Genomic DNA, 20,874 nt, shown 5'->3' with positions numbered 1-20,874 from the left:
AGAGGGTGAAGGCAGGCACAGAGCATCAGATTGGGGAAGAGCAGTGTGGTTTCAGAAGTGGTAGAGGATGTGTGGATTAGGTGTTTGCTTTGAAGAATGTATGTGAGAAATACTTAGAAAAGCAAATGGATTTGTATGTAGCATTTATGGATCTGGAGAAGGCATATGATAGAGTTGATAGAGATGCTCTGTGGAAGGTATTAAGAATATATGGTGTGGGAGGCAAGTTGTTAGAAGCAGTGAAAAGTTTTTATCGAGGATGTAAGGCATGTGTACGTGTAGGAAGAGAGGAAAGGGATTGGTTCTCAGTGAATGTAGGTTTGCGGCAGGGGTGTGTGATGTCTCCATGGTTGTTTAATTTGTTTATGGACGGGGTTGTTAGGGAGGTAAATGCAAGAGTCTTGGAAAGAGGGGCAAGTATGAAGTCTGTTGGGGATGAGAGAGCTTGGGAAGTGAGTCAGTTGTTGTTCGCTGATGATACAGCGCTGGTGGCGGATTCATGTGAGAAACTGCAGAAGCTGGTGACGGAGTTTGGTAAAGTGTGTGGAAGAAGAAAGTTAAGAGTAAATGTGAATAAGAGCAAGGTTATTTGGTACAGTAGGGTTGAGGGTCAAGTCAATTGGGAGGTGAGTTTGAATGGAGAAAAACTGGAGGAAGTGAAGTGTTTTAGATATCTGGGAGTGGATCTGTCAGCGGATGGAACCATGGAAGCGGAAGTGGATCATAGGGTGGGGGAGGGGGCGAAAATTTTGGGAGCCTTGAAAAATGTGTGGAAGTCGAGAACATTATCTCGGAAAGCAAAAATGGGTATGTTTGAAGGAATAGTGGTTCCAACAATGTTGTATGGTTGCGAGGCGTGGGCTATGGATAGAGTTGTGCGCAGGAGGATGGATGTGCTGGAAATGAGATGTTTGAGGACAATGTGTGGTGTGAGGTGGTTTGATCGAGTAAGTAACGTAAGGGTAAGAGAGATGTGTGGAAATAAAAAGAGCGTGGTTGAGAGAGCAGAAGAGGGTGTTTTGAAATGGTTTGGGCACATGGAGAGAATGAGTGAGGAAAGATTGACCAAGAGGATATATGTGTCGGAGGTGGAGGGAACGAGGAGAAGAGGGAGACCAAATTGGAGGTGGAAAGATGGAGTGAAAAGGATTTTGTGTGATCGGGGCCTGAACATGCAGGAGGGTGAAAGGAGGGCAAGGAATAGAGTGAATTGGAGCGATGTGGTATACAGGGGTTGACGTGCTGTCAGTGGATTGAATCAAGGCATGTGAAGCGTCCGGGGTAAACCATGGAAAGCTGTGTAGGTATGTATATTTGCGTGTGTGGACGTGTGTATGTACATGTGTATTGGGGGGGGTTGGGCCATTTCTTTCGTCTGTTTCCTTGCGCTACCTCGCAACCGCGGGAGACAGCGACGAGGTATAAAAAAAAAAAAAAATATATATATATATATATATATATATATATATATATATATATATATATATATATATATATATATATTCCTATGAGTTCACGGGGAAATGAAACTCGATAAGTTCCCAAGTGCACATTCGTGTAATAATCACATCATCAGAGGAGATACAAGAAATGTCAGTTGATATACAACGAAGAGACATAGCTAGGATAGAGAAGGATGCTATTGCTGCACTATATGATGTAGTTGTTTGTGATAATATTTTTCAACATTCATTCAGACAGACGTACAGACGCATTTTCATCTTTTAAGCTGTTTAATGGTGAGGTTGTGGTGTGTTAGGAGCAGGTTAGGTTAGGATGGAAGGTAGTTTCATGCGGTATGAGCATATTAGCTTTGGATGGTGGTGGTGAAGTTTGACGTCAGGAACAAGCTAGGCTACATTTAAAGGGCAGATAACAGGAGAACTGATGGTCCACGACGAGGATATCAGCAGTCGTAAAGTTTGGTAGAAACAGATAAGCAAAGCACAAGGCACCTTTCCCTTCAGCTCAGCGAAAGGAAAGGGGGGAAAAAAAAGAATAAAGCATGAAGACTTTGCTGTGGAGAAAGTACACAGCCCTTCTTTTTTCTCTTTAACAAGAACAGGAAAAATTTTATCATCCAATCTTTACTGTGAATGGAGTCTGAGAGAGAAGTATGAGCTGTGTGTGTGTGTGTGTGTGTGTGTGTGTGTGAGCAATCATAGCCTTGCAGAAATCGTTCTCGACAACCACGCAAAAGGTCTGGGTTCGAATCCCGGCTTTTGAAGGGCATTTTATATTTTCTGAAAGCGCGTTCATATGCACTATATTCGTGTGTGTGTGTGTGTGTATATATATATATATATATATATATATATATATATATATATATATATATATATTATATATATATATATATATATATATTATATATATATATTATATATATATATATATATATATATATATATATATATATATATATATATATATATATATATATATATATATATATTCCTATGAGTCCACGGGGAAAATGACTCAGGAATATCTTGATCACGGGCAAAATTGTGGTCCTTTCCAATTTATATATATATATATATATATATATATATATATATATATATATATATATATATATATATATATATGTATATATTGAAGCAGTACTATTTACTGATATCACTGAAATGTGTGTCTAACCTTTATTTAAGAGTATTGATAGTCTCGACTTAAACTGATGGTAGTTTATTCCACTGATCCACAACTCTGTAGCTGAAAGGACTTTAAATCATGCTGCCGTTACATCTTCTTCTCGTCTTTATACTATTATTTCAAACTTCTGACCTGAACAAAGTATCGCTTATGTTGTCAAGATTAAATAGTGTTTTGAATGTTGTATGTGTGTGAAAGAATTATTTTTGTCGCTCTTCTCTGAATTCTTTCTATTTTTCTTAATCTTTGGTCAGGTTTGGTAACCAAAATTGAACGCTTTCCAAAGTAAGTCCGACCATGGCATTAAAAGTGTATCGTATCCATTGTTTTATAGTTCATAATTCTAGGAAAACTAGCATACTCTTTGCTCCGTTTTGTGCAGTAAACATTTTGTTTGGGTAGGTCGATTGTGATAATCGCTCCAAGATCTTTTTAGTTTCTAGGATGAATTGGTTGTTTGATGTGGTTGATGCAGGCTAGGTGGGGATGGAAAGGTAGTGTGGTGCTATTGGAGTGGGCTGGGTAGCATGAAAGGGTAGTGTGGTGTGGTTGGGAGTAAGTTAGGAAGAGAAGTGTTGAGTTGTTGGACCATGCTGGATTAGGATGGAAGGTTAGTGTAGTGTGGTTGGAGTGTGCTATGTTAGATGTAGAGAGTAGAATGATATATGGTAGGAGCGTGCTCATTTAGGATTGAAACTTGATGACAGGAACATGCTAGGGTTAGGATGGAAGAGCAATTGAGTGTGACTGGCGCGTGCTAATGATTGGTGTGGTAGGAGCTTACCAGGGTAGTGTAGTGTGATGCATAGGGACATATATCAGAAATTCTGATTATTTGAGATCATTAGCTTGAAGACTAATAGGATTGTACATTTTTATTATTTATGAATGGAGGCCCGATTGTAAAACATAAGACTCTCTCCCACCCATCACTGTAGATGTGAACTGGATTGGAAGGTACTAGGCTTCTTAAGCACCCACAACTATAAATGGGGACCGGATAGTAAAGAAAGTTCCCTCTACTCCCTCCGGCATATTAGCCGGGAGGAAAGCGGCTTTGAAGACAGTGTGGAGGGAGAATACTGTTGGAAAGTGTATAGGGAAGTGAATGGAAGATATTTTTGGTATAATTCCGGCCGCAGGGTAGTTTAGGGAGATTTCATTAAATCTTCAAGTTCAAATACTTCCAAATTACAGGGTACTTGTTGAGTATAGTTTATCTACTGATTATAGTATTTGTGTAGTCGTGACTTAAGTATGTTGATGATCATCGCCTGGCAACATTTGGTTTATGTTTCACAGCTCGTTTGCTGGACAAAATTACGTTTGTTCAAGTTTGTATCACACTCCTGCTCTTTTAACTTCATACCATTATTGCTGGTTGTTCAATCTAATAAGTTGCTTGGTGAAGCGAGCACCGTTTTCCATGCGTCTCACTAGGGCTTTTACAATCCTAAGTTTTGTGTGTAATTTTCAAGTTCACATATCTAGATGTGACACTTGACACTGTTTGCTTTATGATTCAATTAAAAAGATGAAATGAGTGTGAGATGTAGAGTGGAGGTGCCAGTAAGAATGAACCCAAGAATTGGGATGAATTTACCTGCTTCAGCGAGAAATCATTCGTACATTACTTTTGAGAATGAATGAAAATATAGGTGACACGTTTTATCAAATGAACATCCCAACTTCGATTGCAGTAACAGGATGGCGGGATCAGTGATGAAGACAGAGCGCAGTCTCTTGTGAACTTGTAGACATTAAAAACATGTACAGTCTACTGTAGGTTCTGCCTCCTTTGCAAGTTTACGTTGGCGTACCTGTATTCATGCATGTCAATGCAAAGTACAAGGTCAGTAGGTAGCCAAATACAGGGAGTGCAAACTACTTCAGCATCCTTTAACAACCAAACACGTTTTTCCCTATCAATATCAGGTATGGATGAATGATCTAAATCGTTATGGCTGTCATATATGTTCATGTTGGCATACTTGATTTCAGTTACACACACACACACACACACACACACACACACACACACACACGTGCGCGCGCGCGCGCGCGCGAACGTTATGCAGCACCACATCGAGAAACAAGGGAAAGTAAGGAAAGAAACAATTGCAGGCGGTAGCTTGTCTTCCCCAGCTGACCACTTGCGCGCCACGTTGCCGCAGGTATAGAAAATCTCTCTCAGCTGTAGTTGCGATGAAGCGATATTCTAAGAGGCACCTCTCTTAAGTGTAAGCTAATGATTTGTAGAGGAACTAGGTACATATTGAAACGTAGAGTTATCGCTGGAGACTTTAGAAAGATGAATAGTTTTGTATGTTTGGCATTTCTGGTTTGGGTCTCATCGAAAGTTTCTTGGTATGTTTTGGGTTTGTTGGGCAGAGAAACAGCTGCATTTACATGCAAATACCAGCTATAGTTCACACTTTTGTCTGAGATTTTTACGTGCAAGTGGAACGTCTTGGCTATCTTAACATCCTAGGGGTTCCACCTCCTTAATATCATAGCTAGGCATTGTTTTGTGTTTTATGTCATTATTGATCATTTCAAGGTCTTTATGTTTTTTTAAAATTGCTCACAGAACATTTCACATTCTATTTGTTGTCACCAAAATGCATTACTTTGCATTTGTCTACATCGAAGTTCTCTTGCTAAGTTTGTGATCACTGCATCATTGTCTTTATATTATTGAATCATCACTTTCTTTGGGCTTTGGTAACGTCGCTCAAGCAGTTTACATATTTTTGTGAGTTCTGTCCCGTTTCATATAAACTTCAAAAAAAGTCCCGGGCCCTTGTCGTCTTGTTAAGCATGTCTGATGCGTCCCCATGTAATACCGCTGATTGTATTCTGTACTTAAGCTAAAGCTAGCCTGCCTTTCACGAGCAAATGTCCAAAAACAAGCTTTGAGATTTAATTTTACTCAGGGATCTTTATAGTGGCACTTTATCCATTTTTTTTCAGTCCTTAGTATTGGAGGTAGTTTTTTTTTATCTTAGTTATTTTATATTCTATTAGATGAGTATTCGTTAAATACTATTTTATCAAGGCGACCGTGTTATTTTTAGTTTAACAAAAATGGAAAAGAATGGCTTTGATAACTGTTTCTGTTTTAGCAAGCAAAGATTTATTTCAGACAGACATGATGATTTTAGGCGCACTTTGTTTCTCCCTTTTTGGCTTGCTTCTTTCAGTATTCTGGGGAAGATATTCAGAAGCGAATGTCTTCCTTGGATTTTATTCATTACTTATAATAATTATGTCATAACTTTGGATATCATGTCCCAGGAAATAGGTTTTATATTTGAAGTTTATTCGAAAATTATTTTGTGAACACGGAATAATAAGGGAGCTGTTTATAGTGGAATAATCTAAGATGCAATGGCAGTCAGTTTTAAGGTCCCAGTATCATTAGATAATTGGCCTGTAATGTAAGTTTCTCCTTTAAAAAAATATAAGGGCTCTTCGTTAAGAAATTATCTTCTAATTCTCCGACTAATTTTCCTGGTAAAATCCCAAGCATGACTGCATGTTAAGATGGAAGCTTAATGTGATTAGAGCATCCTTATATAGTAAGTTTAGATGAAAACTTAATACGTAACCGCTGGTTAGGATAGTAGGTATGGATGAAAACTTAATGTGGTAAGAGCGGACTAGGGTAGGAAGTTTAAAGTTTGATGTAATGTGGTGAGAGCTGGATAGGATAGTAGGTAAGGATGGGAACTTATGTAAGTATTGGATGGGAACTTCATGTAACGTTAGGTTAGTAGGTAATGATACAAGCTTAATGTGATGTGGAGAGAGCGTGTTATAGTTGTAAGTAATGATGGAAACGCAATGTGGTATAAGAGTAGTAAGGTTGGAAGCTTCATGTGGTAAAAGCATGCTAGGGTAAGGATGGAAGCTTAATGTAACGTGGTAAGAGCATGCTAGGGTAAGGTTGTAAGCTGAATGTGATGTAGTTAGAGCGTACTAGGGTAGTAGGTAAGGATGGGAGCTGGATGTGGTTTGAGCGTGGTAGGGTACTGTGTAAGGATGGGAGCTTAGTGTGGTGTGGTAAGAGCATGGTAGCTTAGGTTTAAGGGAAGTGTATTGTGGATGGAACGTTCGTGCTGGGATAGCGTGGTGTGGTAGGATCAACTGCTAGGGTAGTGAAGTGTGGTAGGAGCGTGCTAGGGTAGTGTGCGTGTGTGTGTATGTATGTGTGTTTTTGTGGTGGTGGGGGGTGGTTGGGGTTGGGGGTCTGGCCCGCCGTCCCGTTACTGACCGCGTTCCACGACACCGTCTCCCTCCCACACCCTCCCCTACTACCACCACCGTTCCTTCCTCCCCCATGCCGCCGACGACGACGACGCTGCCGGTCGGCCATGCTGGTTGCTGACGGTCCTGTCTTGTGAGTGTGGACTCTGCGCTGAGGGCAATTTTGTGAATCGAAGCAGCGAAAATGTCGTTTTAGTTAGACTGTATCGTTCAAGCGAAATGTGTGACAAGTAAAATTTCGTAATTATGGACGCAGAGACCAGAGACGACACTGACCTAACGCTGATAGTTTTGGGGAGCTAAATGGCCCAGTGGTTAGCTTCGGACTGGCTTGGATGGCCGTAACTGGAGAGTCGTATTGGTAAGCTCCTGGGATGATTAAGTAGATGCCTGCGCTGGCAGACTAAACACGCTTTGAAGGAGCGTAGGAGAAGCAGGCTGAGTTAGGGTTGGACCTGAGCTTAGGATGGGATGATAGTGTATGATGTATGCATTACGTGTGCAACAGTGTAACTAAATGACCTTACACCAATCAAGAGACAGCGAATTCATCACCATACACATATATGGTGACCCTCATTATGACTTTTAGTAGGTTTAAGCCACGAACGGAGAATGGCGATGAAATATGAAGTGTGTTGTATTAAGTTACGGCAGACAGACCGTAGTGAGCCGACCGGCGTAACACGTACCCACCTGGACTCTGCCCCCTCCGTCAGCGTCCACAGAAAATTGAAGGTAGCCTTTTCATATGGTACTACCCTCTCATATTGAAGGTGGGCTTCCTCCCATGGACCCACTTATTTGCTTACCGTCTTGAGGGAAGTCGCTCAAATAAGCGTCATCGACAGGCCTGGTTACAAATGGATTCTAGGTCTCCTTTCAGGGCTTGGAATTTTTATCAGGATGATTGAACCTCCAACACGACGGTACAACCCAATGGGCATCATGACAAACCCGTCTTACTCGAGGGTCATACTGTCGTGTTTTTGTGGTTTCGTAAAGCGCGATCGGGGTTTTGTTCATCAGTGTGAAGTTTAGGTTAATTCATATTCACAGGTTTTGTCATATTTGGAAGAATATCCTGAACGTATAAACGGAATTGCCCTTTTAACAGATTACAGATTGGTGCTATGTGAAATAAATGGAACATCAGTTGCCTCTTTTATACAGGCATCACTCTTCAGCGAAGAGACCATAGGTACTTCATGTCAAAAGCAAATGATATCAGTCGTTGACTTCAGGCCGATTTTTTTTTTCTTTTTGATAGCTGAGACAGCACGGGCAGCTGAGGACCCAATCATGGCTCTCCCATTAACGCTCTCTCTCTCTCTCTCTCTCTCTCTCTCTCTCTCTCTCTCTCTCTCTCTCTCTCTCTCTCTCTATATATATATATATATATATATATATATATATATATATATATATAAACCTGAGCGAGGTACCCGTTTTATCGACCAACTTTTAGGAGTGGATGAACAGCTGGGTTGACTGTGGACCGACTGCCGCAACATATGCACTCGACCCTGAGCTGCCCATTTAAACTTCACAGTCACCCTCGCTAACCGCTACACCACGCAAGTCCATATTATGGTCTATTCTTAAATTTACTTTTAACTGATTTTGTTGTTTAATTGGTCCAGATATTAACAGTCCTGTTTAGGAAGAAGTACTTTGCTTCATTCAAAAAGAAAAGTCGGTTTTCCACAAGATGTATCTGTTGCTACCAGTTAGGTCTGATTGGTCAGTCATGCCTTTGATAATTGTGAAATTTCGTATCTAATATATTTTAACCTTCCACCTTCTAAGTGAAATAGGTTTAACATCATCGAAAGGGCCCCGGTGTCTGCCGATTGAATTTCAAACTTTTTTTTTCTTAAGGCTCATTTTTAAGTAAAACCTTATCTACTGCAGTGCCTCCTTCCTCTTAAAATCTAAATGACAATATATATATATATATATATATATATATATATATATATATATATATATATATATATATATATATATATATATATATATATATATAACGTCAAAATAGATAATGCGCCTAACAATAAACAGGGGTGGGGGATGTTATTTACTGTGGCCTCCTTTGGGCCGTATTGCATCCTGTACCCCTCAAGACATGTCATATGTCTTACTTTGAGAACCGCTGCTTTAGACTCTTTAGGGACTTCTTTGTCACTCGGGGAACCATCTTGGTCGCTTGTTGATGTACTTTTTATTCATTTAGGGATTAAGATTAGCTTTAACAACATTGCATACTATGTTTTCTGGCACTGCTAGGCAGTTTACTGTTACAGAAAACTCTCTCCTGATATCTGGTAACAAAAGGCGTTAGATATGGAGGTATCAGTAGTCTTGAGTCAGAAAACAAAATGGCTTAATTTCTCGTGAAGTTCCTCTGATCTTTGCCTGTGTATGTCGTTGGTTTGCTTGACACGACGGTGACGTAATCCGAGACCCAACGATGGGGGTCACTTCTCGAGTCAGGCGACGCTGGGTCATTCCGACACACGACGGCCAGCTTGTAAAGTAATGGATACCGTACTTCAAGTAGGCTGTGTCGTTTCCTCAAGAGAATCAACATGCGAGTTATCAGTAACATCAGTATAAAGTATCGCATTTAAATGCCTTTGATATTTCACCTTAAGACCCCAACTAATACTTCATAATTTGTGAATGATTTGTTAATATCGTAAGTTCGAAAAGAACGTATGGTTTTTTGCTGTTTGCATCCCTCTTCTTGTTTGGAATGTAATATATATATATATATATATATATATATATATATATATATATATATATATATATACATATTTGCTTTTTTATATATCGAAGTTAGATAGAGCATGGAACAGCCTATCATCGTCTCATCGCTCCACTGCTGTAATATCCGAGACATCCATCTGTCGATCAGTTGGTTTGTTTGTAAATTTTTTTTTGCAGTTATTTGTGTAGTGCTGAACATTTGAATAAATCGCCGAACATGCCAATACCCACCATGGTATAATTACTGAAGATTCTCTTAATAGGACGATAGATCAGTATAGTCCATGTTTGTTCTGCAGTTTCATATGGGACTAATTTAGGATACTATTCTTTTAAGCCTCAAAAATATTGTTACTGAAGAGTCTTCAAAAATCGTGTTGGAAGACGTTTTAGGAATTTTTCTTTTCAGTCGTACATGACCTTTAACGTTTGTCCGTTTCATGAATTTTAGGGCTTGTGGATTTTTTTTTTTTTAGTGAACTAATAGTATTGAGTTTGTGAGTATGATTTCTAAGTATGTAAACTAATTCATACTGAAAGACGCAGCATTCTCTTAAGTATCAGTATTTAAAGAAAATGTGAACATAGGTATGGTAAGATTATATTTCCCATTATATAACATGGGAAACAGGTTGTTCTTTTTACTAGAAAGCATAGAAAAAGACAATTCATAATTACTGACGTTGTAGAGGAATGGATCTGTTGGATAAGTTAGAACATGAATATTGCCTCTGTACGTTTATGAGGATTAGAAAAATTACAGCCTTTGCGGTGATTGGCGAAGATTGTATTACCTATTTAGTTGTTGTATTGCTATAAATGCCAATATTCCTGACTTCGAGTTTGTTTAGTATAGCAACAAGTCCAGCGCGTTTAAAGAAAAAGAAAGAATCTAAGTGTTTAAGCTCTCTCCAGTTATTGATGCTTGAGGGAAGCCGGTCCTTAAGTTTTAAAATGCTTCAAAACCTTATGCAATTATCAGATTTCAAAAGACAGTATTTTCGTATTCCATTACATATATAACGTCTTTAAGGTAACTAGATTTTGGTGTCAAGATCATTTGTGTCTTTATTCTGTTGCTGGTGCTCTGAACACAGAGGCGAGTGTAGACATGTAAATTGATATGTATCACATGCGTTGTCTGTGGCTATGTTGACAATCTTAAAAGGGGTCCACCCAGCTAGGACCTGTTCATTCATAGTCATAACTTTGGATACCTCCTGGACATGGTGGTGTGTGGCATGTTGTGGAAGCACAAGTTTATATAACATCGTTTAGCATGGCCCTGAAAGGTCGGGTCATATGCCACACTGTCTTAACCTCTGGATGTTTTCAAGGGTTGTACTAACCCTCAAGTATTTTAAACAGGACAGACGACCAGCATGCTGGATGGAAAGGTGGAATCAAAGTGTTTGTGTTCAAGGATGTGAAAATAAAAATTGCATTTGATTTATCTAGGCACAATTTGAAAAGATAATCATGGTGGATGATGACTTTAGAAACTAGTGTGTAAATTAGAGATTGTCTGTAATGATACTGACAGTTGCATATGATACCATATGATACAAATTTCTTGTATGTTACAGAGGAGATAAGTTTTTTGGTTTAGTTTGTCCTCTTTAATTCTGTAGCGACATGGAAGGCCATCTCACATGCTACAGGCATTTATGTACTTTTTGGCACATCTCGAGAAACGTATAGAGGAAGATACTATGTAAAACAAACATCTAGGGCCAAATGCTTCATCACCTGGTGTAGGTCCCTTAATAGAATAATTAAGGGTAGAGATGTAAACATGGAAGTGAAGAGAGGATTAAGGGATAGCATAGTCCTCCCAACTCTGACCTATGCAGCTGAAGCATGGATGTGGAATGAGGCACAAAGGTCAAGAATCCAGGCTATGGAAATGAGCTATTTGAGAAGAGCATGTGAAGTGACTACATAGAATGAAGGAAATGAAAGGGTGCACGAGAGATGTGTTATAGGAATGCATAGGGAGTGAATTGTGGAGTAGTAGAATAGGTGAAACGTAATACTTTGAGGTGGTTTGGGCGTGTAGAAAGAATGTAAGACTGGAAGTTTAAAAGGAGAATGTATAATAGTACAATTGAAGGGGTTGGTGTGGGTGGAAGACCACCTGTAACATGGGCTAATAGGATGGGGGGGAGAGAAGCAGGAAGAATGCATGGAATAGTGTATGCACGGAAGGCATGTAAGGACAGGGATAAGTGGAGACTTTTGCCCTGGCCACCCCTTGGTGGGAGTTCCTGAAGGGAACAGGCTTCAGAGATATAGATAGATTGATAGATGATTTTCTAAATTTGGCTGAAAGCTTACATAGATTTAAGTTGTCATAAGTAGAGAGTGTTCAAAAGATGGGGTTGGAAGAGTGTAAAACTCTATCTGTGTACTGTGCAAATAAGGTGATTACACATGCATGGGCCTCTGTGGTGTAGTGGTATTACTAACCAGGAATTGTCACAGTCTGGCTTGAGGTCAGACTTGCATGGATTCAGATCCTGGGTTTTGCACTCATCCCACACCCAACCCAGGTGTTCATCTTTAGAGACCTGCATATTTTTTCTTTTAGAGAATTATCTAGATGCTATGGATGAGTAGTGAGATTGGTAGAGAAATGTACATATGTGTTATGCATTTAGCTGAGTATCTAATTTTTTTCAGGAGAGTCACACCGGTTGTGAAAGTGAAGGTGAGGGTGAAGGGGACCTTGATGATGTGGTGTCTGCCCCTTTGGAAGATGCTCCCCCCCAGCAGGAGGATGCTCCACCACATCCAGCTCGTCGCCCCATGAATGCCTTCCTCATATTTTGCAAAAGACATCGAGCTCAGGTAGTTTGAAATGAAATATGAATATCATTCTATTTCTGCAAGTTTTTCAAGGTTTGTTTTGTTGCCTTGTTGCTCTTTCTTGTTCTTCCTGTACAGTGAAAGACATAAGTCTGTTCCTGGTTTTGTCCATTGATTATTTACATCTTGGAAAACATAATGAAAGACTTGCTTTGACTACAACTTGGCATTTGGAAAGTTTGACTACAGTGAAGCTTAATAGTTATTGTTGGTTAGGATCAAGGTTCAAATAATCCAGGAAAATTCAGTGACTAAATTTGATCATATTGAATAAACAAAATTAAGTAAACTAAAATTTTTAGGTAAATATATAGAAAAAGTAAATCTCAGTTTTTATCTCGAGAAATTATGTGACCACTGCTCAGAGGTACCATTTGTTTGTCTTATGTGAGGAAGCATGTGTCGGAATTCTTACCTTTCATGAGATGTTTTCAGAGTCCCAGGAACAGGTTTTAGTCTTTTTCTGTACATGGGGTGTCATTTTTGCTTCAGGCAGTCTATTATTGATAGGAAAGAAAGAAGACTTCCCATGTATTCCTTGCGTGTCGTAAAAGGGGAGGGAGCGGGAGCTGGAAATCCTCCTCTCCACTTTTTTTTTTTTAAAAGAAGGAGCAGAGAAGGGGATCAAGTGAGAATTTTCTTTCAGGTTCAGTTCTCTGTCCTTAACACTACCTTGCTAATGCAGGAAATGGTGAGTATGAGTGAAAGGTAAATTTATATGAATAGATATATATTATGTGTGGGGCCTGGATGTGGAAAGGGAGCTGTGGTTTCGGGCATTATTGCATGACAGCTAGAGACTGAGTGTGAACGAATGAGGCCTTTGTTGTCTTTTCCTAGCGCTACCCCACACACATGAGGGGGGAGGGGGATGGTATTCCATGTGTGGTGAGGTGGCGATGGGAATGAATAAAGGCAGACAGTGTGAATTGTGTGCATGGGTATATATGTATGTGTCTGTGTGTGTATATGTATGTGTACATTATGATGTATAGGTATGTATAGTTGCGTGTGTGGACGTGTGTGTATATACATGTGTATGGGGGTGGGTTGGGCCATTTCTTTCGTCTGTTTCCTTGCGCTACCTCGCAAACGCGGGAGACAGCGACAAAGCAAAATGAAAAAAAAATATATATATATATATATATTATATTTTTTTTTCATTATACTTAGTCGCTGTCTCTCGTGTTAGCGAGGTAGTGCAAGGATACAGACAGAAGAATGGCCCAACCCACCCACATACGCATGCATAAACATAAACGCCCACACACGCACATATACATATCTATACATTTCAACATATACATACGTATACATATTTTTTTTTTTTTTCAAACTATTCGCCATTTCCCGCATTAGCAAGGTAGCGTTAAGAACAGAAGACTGGGCCTCTGAGGGAATATCCTCACCTGGCCCCCTTCTCTGTTCCCTCTTTTGGAAAAATAAAAATAAAAACTAGAGGGGGAGGATTTCCACACATGTATATATTCATACTTCCTGCCTTCATCCATTCCTGTTACCACACCGCCACACATGAAATAGCCCCTCGTCTCCCCTGTGTGCGCAAGCTAGTGCTAGGAAAAGACAACAGAGGCCATGTTCGTTCACACTCTGTCTTTAGGTGTCATGTGTAATGCACCGAAACCATAGTTCCCTTTCCACATCCAGGCTCCACAAAACTTTCAATGGTTTACCCCAGACGCTTCACATGCCCTGGTTCAATCCATTGACAGCACTTTGACCCCGGTATACCACATCGTTCCAATTCACTCTATTCCTTGCATGCCTTTCACCCTCCTGATGTTCAGGCCCCGATCACTCAAAATCTTTTTCACTCCATCTTTCCACCTCCAGTTTGGTCTCCCACTTCTCGTTCCCTCCACCTCTGACACATATATCCTCTTTGTCAATCTTTCCTCACTCATTCTCTCCATGTGACCAAACCACTTCAAAACACCCTCTTCTGCTCTCTCATCCACACTCTTTTTATTACCACACATCTCTCTTACCCTATCATTACTTACTTGATCAAACCACCTCACAGCACATATTGTCCTCAAACATCTCATTTCCAGCCTATTCACCCTCCTCCGCACAAGTCTATCTATAGCCCACGCCTCGCAACCGTATAACATTGTTGGAACCTTTATTCCTTCAAACATACCCATACCCCTCCCGTTTGCAATTTTCCAAAAGAAGGAGTGGAGAGGTGGGCCAAGTGAGGATATACCCTCTAAGGCTCACTCCTCTGTTCTTAACGCTACCTTGCTAACATGGGATAAGGTGAATATGTATGAAAAAAAATGTGTGTGTGTGTGTGTGTGTATGAGTAGATGGCCCGTTCTTCTGTTTCCTGGTGCTACCTCACTGACGAGGGAAACGGCATGTGAAGCGTCTGGGGTAAACCATGGAAAGTTTTGTGGGGCCTGGATGTGGAAAGGGAGCTGTGGTTTCGGTGCATTGTACGACAGATAGAGACTGAGTGTGAACAAATTGTGGCCTTTGTTGTCTTTTCCTAGTGCTACCTTGCGCACATGCGGGGGGAGGGGGTTGTCATTTCATGTGTGGCGGGGTAGCGACAGGAATGAATAAAGGCAGCAAGTATGAATTATGTACATGTGTATGTATGTATATGTCTGTGAACGTTTATATATGTATATGTTGAAATGTATAGGTATGTATGTGTGTGGATGTGTATGTATATACATGTGTATGTGGGTGGGTTGGGTCATTCTTTCGTCTGTTTCCTTGCGCTACCCCGCTAATGCAGGAGACAGCGACAAAGTATAATAATGAAAAAAAATATAATATATATGGGGGGAATTTTGGAAAAAAATTTTTTTTTTGGGGTTTTTTTTAAACAAAAAAGGGGGGGGGGCCCCTTTTTTTCCCCTTTTTTTTTTCCAAAACCCCCAAAAAAAAAGGGTTTTTTTTTTTTTAAAAAAAAAAACCCCCTTTTTTTTTTTTTTTTTCCCAAAAATTAAAAAAACCCCCAAACCCCCCCCAAAAAAAAAAACCCCAACCCCCCCCCCAAACCCCCCCCCCCCCCCCCCCCTTACCCCCCCCCCCCCCTTTTTCCCTTTTTTTTTTTGGGGGGGGGGGTTTTTTTTTAATTCCCCCCCCCCCGGGGGGCCCCCCCCCGGGGGGGAAAATTTTTTTTTTTTTTTTTTTTTTTTCCCGGAAAAAAAAAAAAAAAATTTTTTTTTTAATTTTTTTTTTTTTTTTTTTTTTTTTTTAAAAAAACCCCCTTTTTTAAAAAATTTTTCCCCCCCCCCCCCCTTTTTTTTAAAAAAAGGTTCCCCCTTTTTAAATTGGGGAACCCCCCCCAAAAACCCCCTTTTTCCCCCCCCTTTAATTTTTAAAAAAATTTGGGGGGGCCCCCGGATGGCTCAACCCACCCACATACGCATGCATAAACATAAACGCCCACACACGCACATATACATATCTATACATTTCAACATATACATACGTATACATATTTTTTTTTTTTTTCAAACTATTCGCCATTTCCCGCATTAGCAAGGTAGCGTTAAGAACAGAGGACTGGGCCTCTGAGGGAATATCCTCACCTGGCCCCCTTCTCTGTTCCCTCTTTTGGAAAAATAAAAAGAAAAACTAGAGGGGGAGGATTTCCACACATGTATATATTCATACTTCCTGCCTTCATCCATTCCTGTTACCACACCGCCACACATGAAATAGCCCCTTGTCTCCCCTTTGTGCGCAAGCTAGTGCTAGGAAAAGACAACAGAGGCCATGTTCGTTCACACTCTGTCTTTAGGTGTCATGTGTAATGCACCGAAACCATAGTTCCCTTTCCACATCCAGGCCCCACAAAACTTTCAATGGTTTACCCCAGACGCTTCACATGCCCTGGTTCAATCCATTGACAGCACTTTGACCCCGGTATACCACATCGTTCCAATTCACTCTATTCCTTGCATGCCTTTCACCCTCCTGATGTTCAGGCCCCGATCACTCAAAATCTTTTTCACTCCATCTTTCCACCTCCAGTTTGGTCTCCCACTTCTTCTCGTTCCCTCCACCTCTGACACATATATCCTCTTTGTCAATCTTTCCTCACTCATTCTCTCCATGTGACCAAACCACTTCAAAACACCCTCTTCTGCTCTCTCATCCACACTCTTTTTATTACCACACATCTCTCTTACCCTATCATTACTTACTTGATCAAACCACCTCACAGCACATATTGTCCTCAAACATCTCATTTCCAGCCTATCCACCCTCCTCCGCACAAGTCTATCTATAGCCCACGCCTCGCAACCGTATAACATTGTTGGAACCTTTATTCCTTCAAACATACCCATACCCCTCCCGTTTGCAATTTTCCAAAAGAAGGAGTGGAGAGGTGGGCCAAGTGAGGATATACCCTCTAAGGCTCACTCCTCTGTTCTTAACGCTACCTTGCTAACATGGGATAAGGTGAATATGTATGAAAAAAAATGTGTGTGTGTGTGTGTGTGTATGAGTAGATGGCCCGTTCTTCTGTTTCCTGGTGCTACCTCACTGAAGAGGGAAACGGCATGTGAAGCGTCTGGGGTAAACCATGGAAAGTTTTGTGGGGCCTGGATGTGGAAAGGGAGCTGTGGTTTCGGTGCATTGTACGACAGATAGAGACTGAGTGAGAACAAATTGTGGCCTTTGTTGTCTTTTCCTAGTGCTACCTTGCGCACATGCGGGGGGAGGGGGTTGTCATTTCATGTGTGGCGGGGTAGCGACAGGAATGAATAAAGGCAGCAAGTATGAATTATGTACATGTGTATGTATGTATATGTCTGTGAACGTTTATATATGTATATGTTGAAATGTATAGGTATGTATGTGTGTGGATGTGTATGTATATACATGTGTATGTGGGTGGGTTGGGTCATTCTTTCGTCTGTTTCCTTGCGCTACCCCGCTAATGCAGGAGACAGCGACAAAGTATAATAATGAAAAAAAATATGAATATATATTACAGACAAGAGGGAGGTAGGTTATCTAATTGTTAACAAATCTAACAGTCTAACATTTCTTGTTTTTTGTTGTTAATGAATGTTCAGCAATGGATTAGATGAAAACCAGTTTAACTTATGAACAAGGGCAGGAACATAACCCATTTGTAAGTCAGGTATCCCCCATAAACTGAAAGAGGCTGTGGTAAATGTGGACAGCATACAGAAGTTTAAATGATTATGATAGAGAATGTCAAGAGATAAGGCCCCATAAAACTCCCTCCCAATACAGTACAAATAAGTAATGACACACTTTTGGGAGGTACTATTGTAGCTTGATAAAATTGATTTACAGTTTACTTCCATATGTAGATTAGTTTTTCATATGATTGTGTAAGCTCTTTGAATGCCAACTTAGATAATGGACCTTTTTTTTTTTTAATAAACACTCATTGTTGTTTTTCTGTATTCTCACCAGTTCATTTCATACATATATGTCTATTTTGTACATTACAAAAGACTAGAATAGATGCATTTCAGATATCTTTAGTTGTTTTATCACAACTGATTGGTAACCAGTGTTATCTGCAAAGCTCTTATATAGCCACAAAAAAATCCATATTTTTTTTAAAGATTTAATTTCAAAATAGATGCAGGTAAATGAATGTATGATTGTTAAGCACTTGCGACTTTTTTGCTTAATCGCACAAATGGAAATGGATGTTTAAAATGTGTTACTAATGCTATAGAGTTGGTCTGCATTGTAGTGCATTGTATAGCATTAAGATATGGGAAATTATTTTGAAGGAGGGGCATTTTGTAAACCACAGAGTTTGGATATTTGCTGTAGTAATGGCCACATCCCATCTATAACAGGGAGAAGCCCTGTTTGTGAAATGTTGACAAAACAAAATTATTTATCGTGTCACGTTAATTGAGATAGGGAAATTGTTATGCACTGTAGTCAAAATATTTTGATACATAGGCTATAGAGTTGTCTAAATAGGCTTTTAATGTTAATATTTTTTTCAATAGGTACGAGAAAAATACCCACATTTGGAGAACCGTCAGGTGACGAAGATCTTGGGGGAGTGGTGGGCTGACCTTCCAGCTCACCAGAAGACCTCCTATACTGAGTTGGCACGGCAATACAAAGAGGCTTTCCTGCGTGCCAACCCAGACTTCAAGTGGTATAAGATCCCAGCTCAGCCCCCTCGACCACCTCCAGCCAGGCCTTCCAACCAGAAGGTCCCAAGGTGTAATCCTTTACCCACAGATGGTGCCATCACTTTTGGAAAACTTGCTGGTAACTTGCATAATTGTTGAATTTTTTGTATTGAATTGCTAGATTCCTTCTTCAAGGAATGATACATTTTAAAAGATGTACAGTAAATCAGAGATGTATTGTAAATCAGCTGTGACTGGAGCATGTGAATTTGGTGTGGTAAACTTGGAATTTCGAGGTTGCTTTTAACTTGAGGGTATCAAAACTTTATACCCATTCTTGTTGTGAACTTCCTATTTTGCTACTTTCACACTTGTCTTGCAAGGAATCTATAAAGGACTGTTGAAATAAAGTTTATTATTGATTTGTATCCAATATATCTTACCCACATATGGCTTTGTCCTTTTCACTTCTTGCTTGATTCTAAACAAAACCTCTATGCATGTCACTTTTCATTATCACCTTACACTTTCTTCACACACTTTGCTTATGCACTCTTAGACTGTCCTTTTTTAATTCTTTTCATATGTCCAAGCCATCCAAGTATTCCACTGTTTACTTTCATAACCATATCTTTTTCTGTACCATATCTCATTCTGACATCATATGTTACCTTAATCCATGCCACTTACAAGATATCCAAAGATCTAGAAATTATTCTTCACAGCCTTCTATCTGTTTCTGAAACATTTTTCCCCTCTTATATATAAAATATATATACCAATAACTGCATATCTTCATCTTTCTTTAAAGCATTCACTTTCATCATAAGCTTTCTTACACTTACCATATGGTTTCTGTACATGTATCCCTCTATTGACATACAGTACTCCATTTTTGCCACATATTCTTATTTACTACTACTGCGTACTATTCCAAATAATACTAATTTCTCTCTGGATACTATTTTATACTTACTTTTCAGTATTTTAGTCACAGTTCCCTTGTCTATATCAGGACTTAATAACCCTATGATTTCTCATGCATAAGGAAATTAGTTTTAACCTATGTATGTTAAGTGACTTCAGAAGGTTTGCATTTAAGATTAAAAAATATCCTTTTCATGGAAGATTGAATGAAGACAGTAATTGCTTGATTGTAAAGCAGTTTAAGTGGCTGTAATAGTTACATGGGAAGAAATCCTTTTAACACTCCTGTGCACTTACTTGATAATAACATCATTCCTTTCCATGCACAGGATTATTTGTGACTTTTAAGAATGGAAGAACCACACTGTACTTTTTTCTCTGGATAGGTTTATGGTAACATTAATTTTTTTGTGTGAAACCAGCTATATTCTCTGTGAAATTGGTTGCACTTTCTCACTGAAAACCAGAATGGCATTATTTAAAAGTATAACCGATTAGAAATTGTTTCTGAGTAAAAGTTGGGGACCATTCAAGATAGGATTTTTGAGGTATAGATGATGATATATCTCTCTTCTGTGCACTGATTTTGGACATTCCAGTAAATTAGAACCTTTACCACTTAATATGGGCTGCGAGAGATCTCTGAACACTTTCTAATTCAGCTGTTTTGCCTAACTTGTTGGGTTATGTAAGAACACATTAGCGTCCTACTCATGGGGAGAATTAGCATCTTGAAAACACCGTCTTAAAACTCTGTAGCATCCATCCCACCATTCTTTTGGAGGAGACAATTGTTGTTTTGTATTTTTCATTAATGTTTAGGTTGTTAGACATTATTACTACAAAGTTTTACATTATTTATGTGGTTTATGATTGTGTCTTTGGTGGTATTATTATTATTATTTCATATTATACTTTGTCGCTGTCTCACACGTTAGTGAGGTAGCGCAAGGAAATAGACGAAAGAATGGCCCAACCCACCCACATACACATGTAAATACATATACATTCACAGACATATATACACATGTACATATTCATATTTGCTGCCTTCATCCATTCCTGTTGCCACCCTGCCACACATGAAATGGCACCCTCCTACGCCTGCACGCTTGCGAGATAGTGCTAGGAAAAGACGACAAAGGCCACATTTGTTCACACTAAGTCTCTAGCTGTCATGTGTAATGCACCGAAACCACAGCTCCATTTCCACATTCAGGCCCCACAGAACTTTCCATTGTTCACCCCAGAC

At 39.6% G+C, this 20,874-nt stretch overlaps 1 protein-coding gene across 6 annotated transcripts in view; it reads left to right on the top strand.

Moving 5' to 3' along the window:
* The window catches only part of bbx (bobby sox), a 182,161-nt gene that overhangs the window by 125,602 nt on the left and 35,685 nt on the right, over nucleotides 1–20,874 (top strand). For 5 of the 6 annotated variants that reach the window (XM_071679919.1, XM_071679921.1, XM_071679917.1 and 2 more), the window contains exons 2-3: nucleotides 12,382–12,549; nucleotides 18,564–18,834. In XM_071679919.1, coding sequence (XP_071536020.1) covers nucleotides 12,382–12,549; nucleotides 18,564–18,834 — 439 coding nt within the window. Of the gene's footprint in view, nucleotides 1–10,944; nucleotides 11,097–12,381; nucleotides 12,550–18,563; nucleotides 18,835–20,874 lie in introns of those variants that run through there. The other variant, XM_071679920.1, reaches the window with a different exon arrangement.

Source organism: Panulirus ornatus, chromosome 30 (assembly GCF_036320965.1).
Source record: "Panulirus ornatus isolate Po-2019 chromosome 30, ASM3632096v1, whole genome shotgun sequence".
NCBI lineage: Eukaryota > Metazoa > Arthropoda > Malacostraca > Decapoda > Palinuridae > Panulirus > Panulirus ornatus.
The sequence above is the reverse complement of the archived record's forward strand: the minus strand, read 5'-3'. Positions and strand labels throughout refer to the sequence as shown.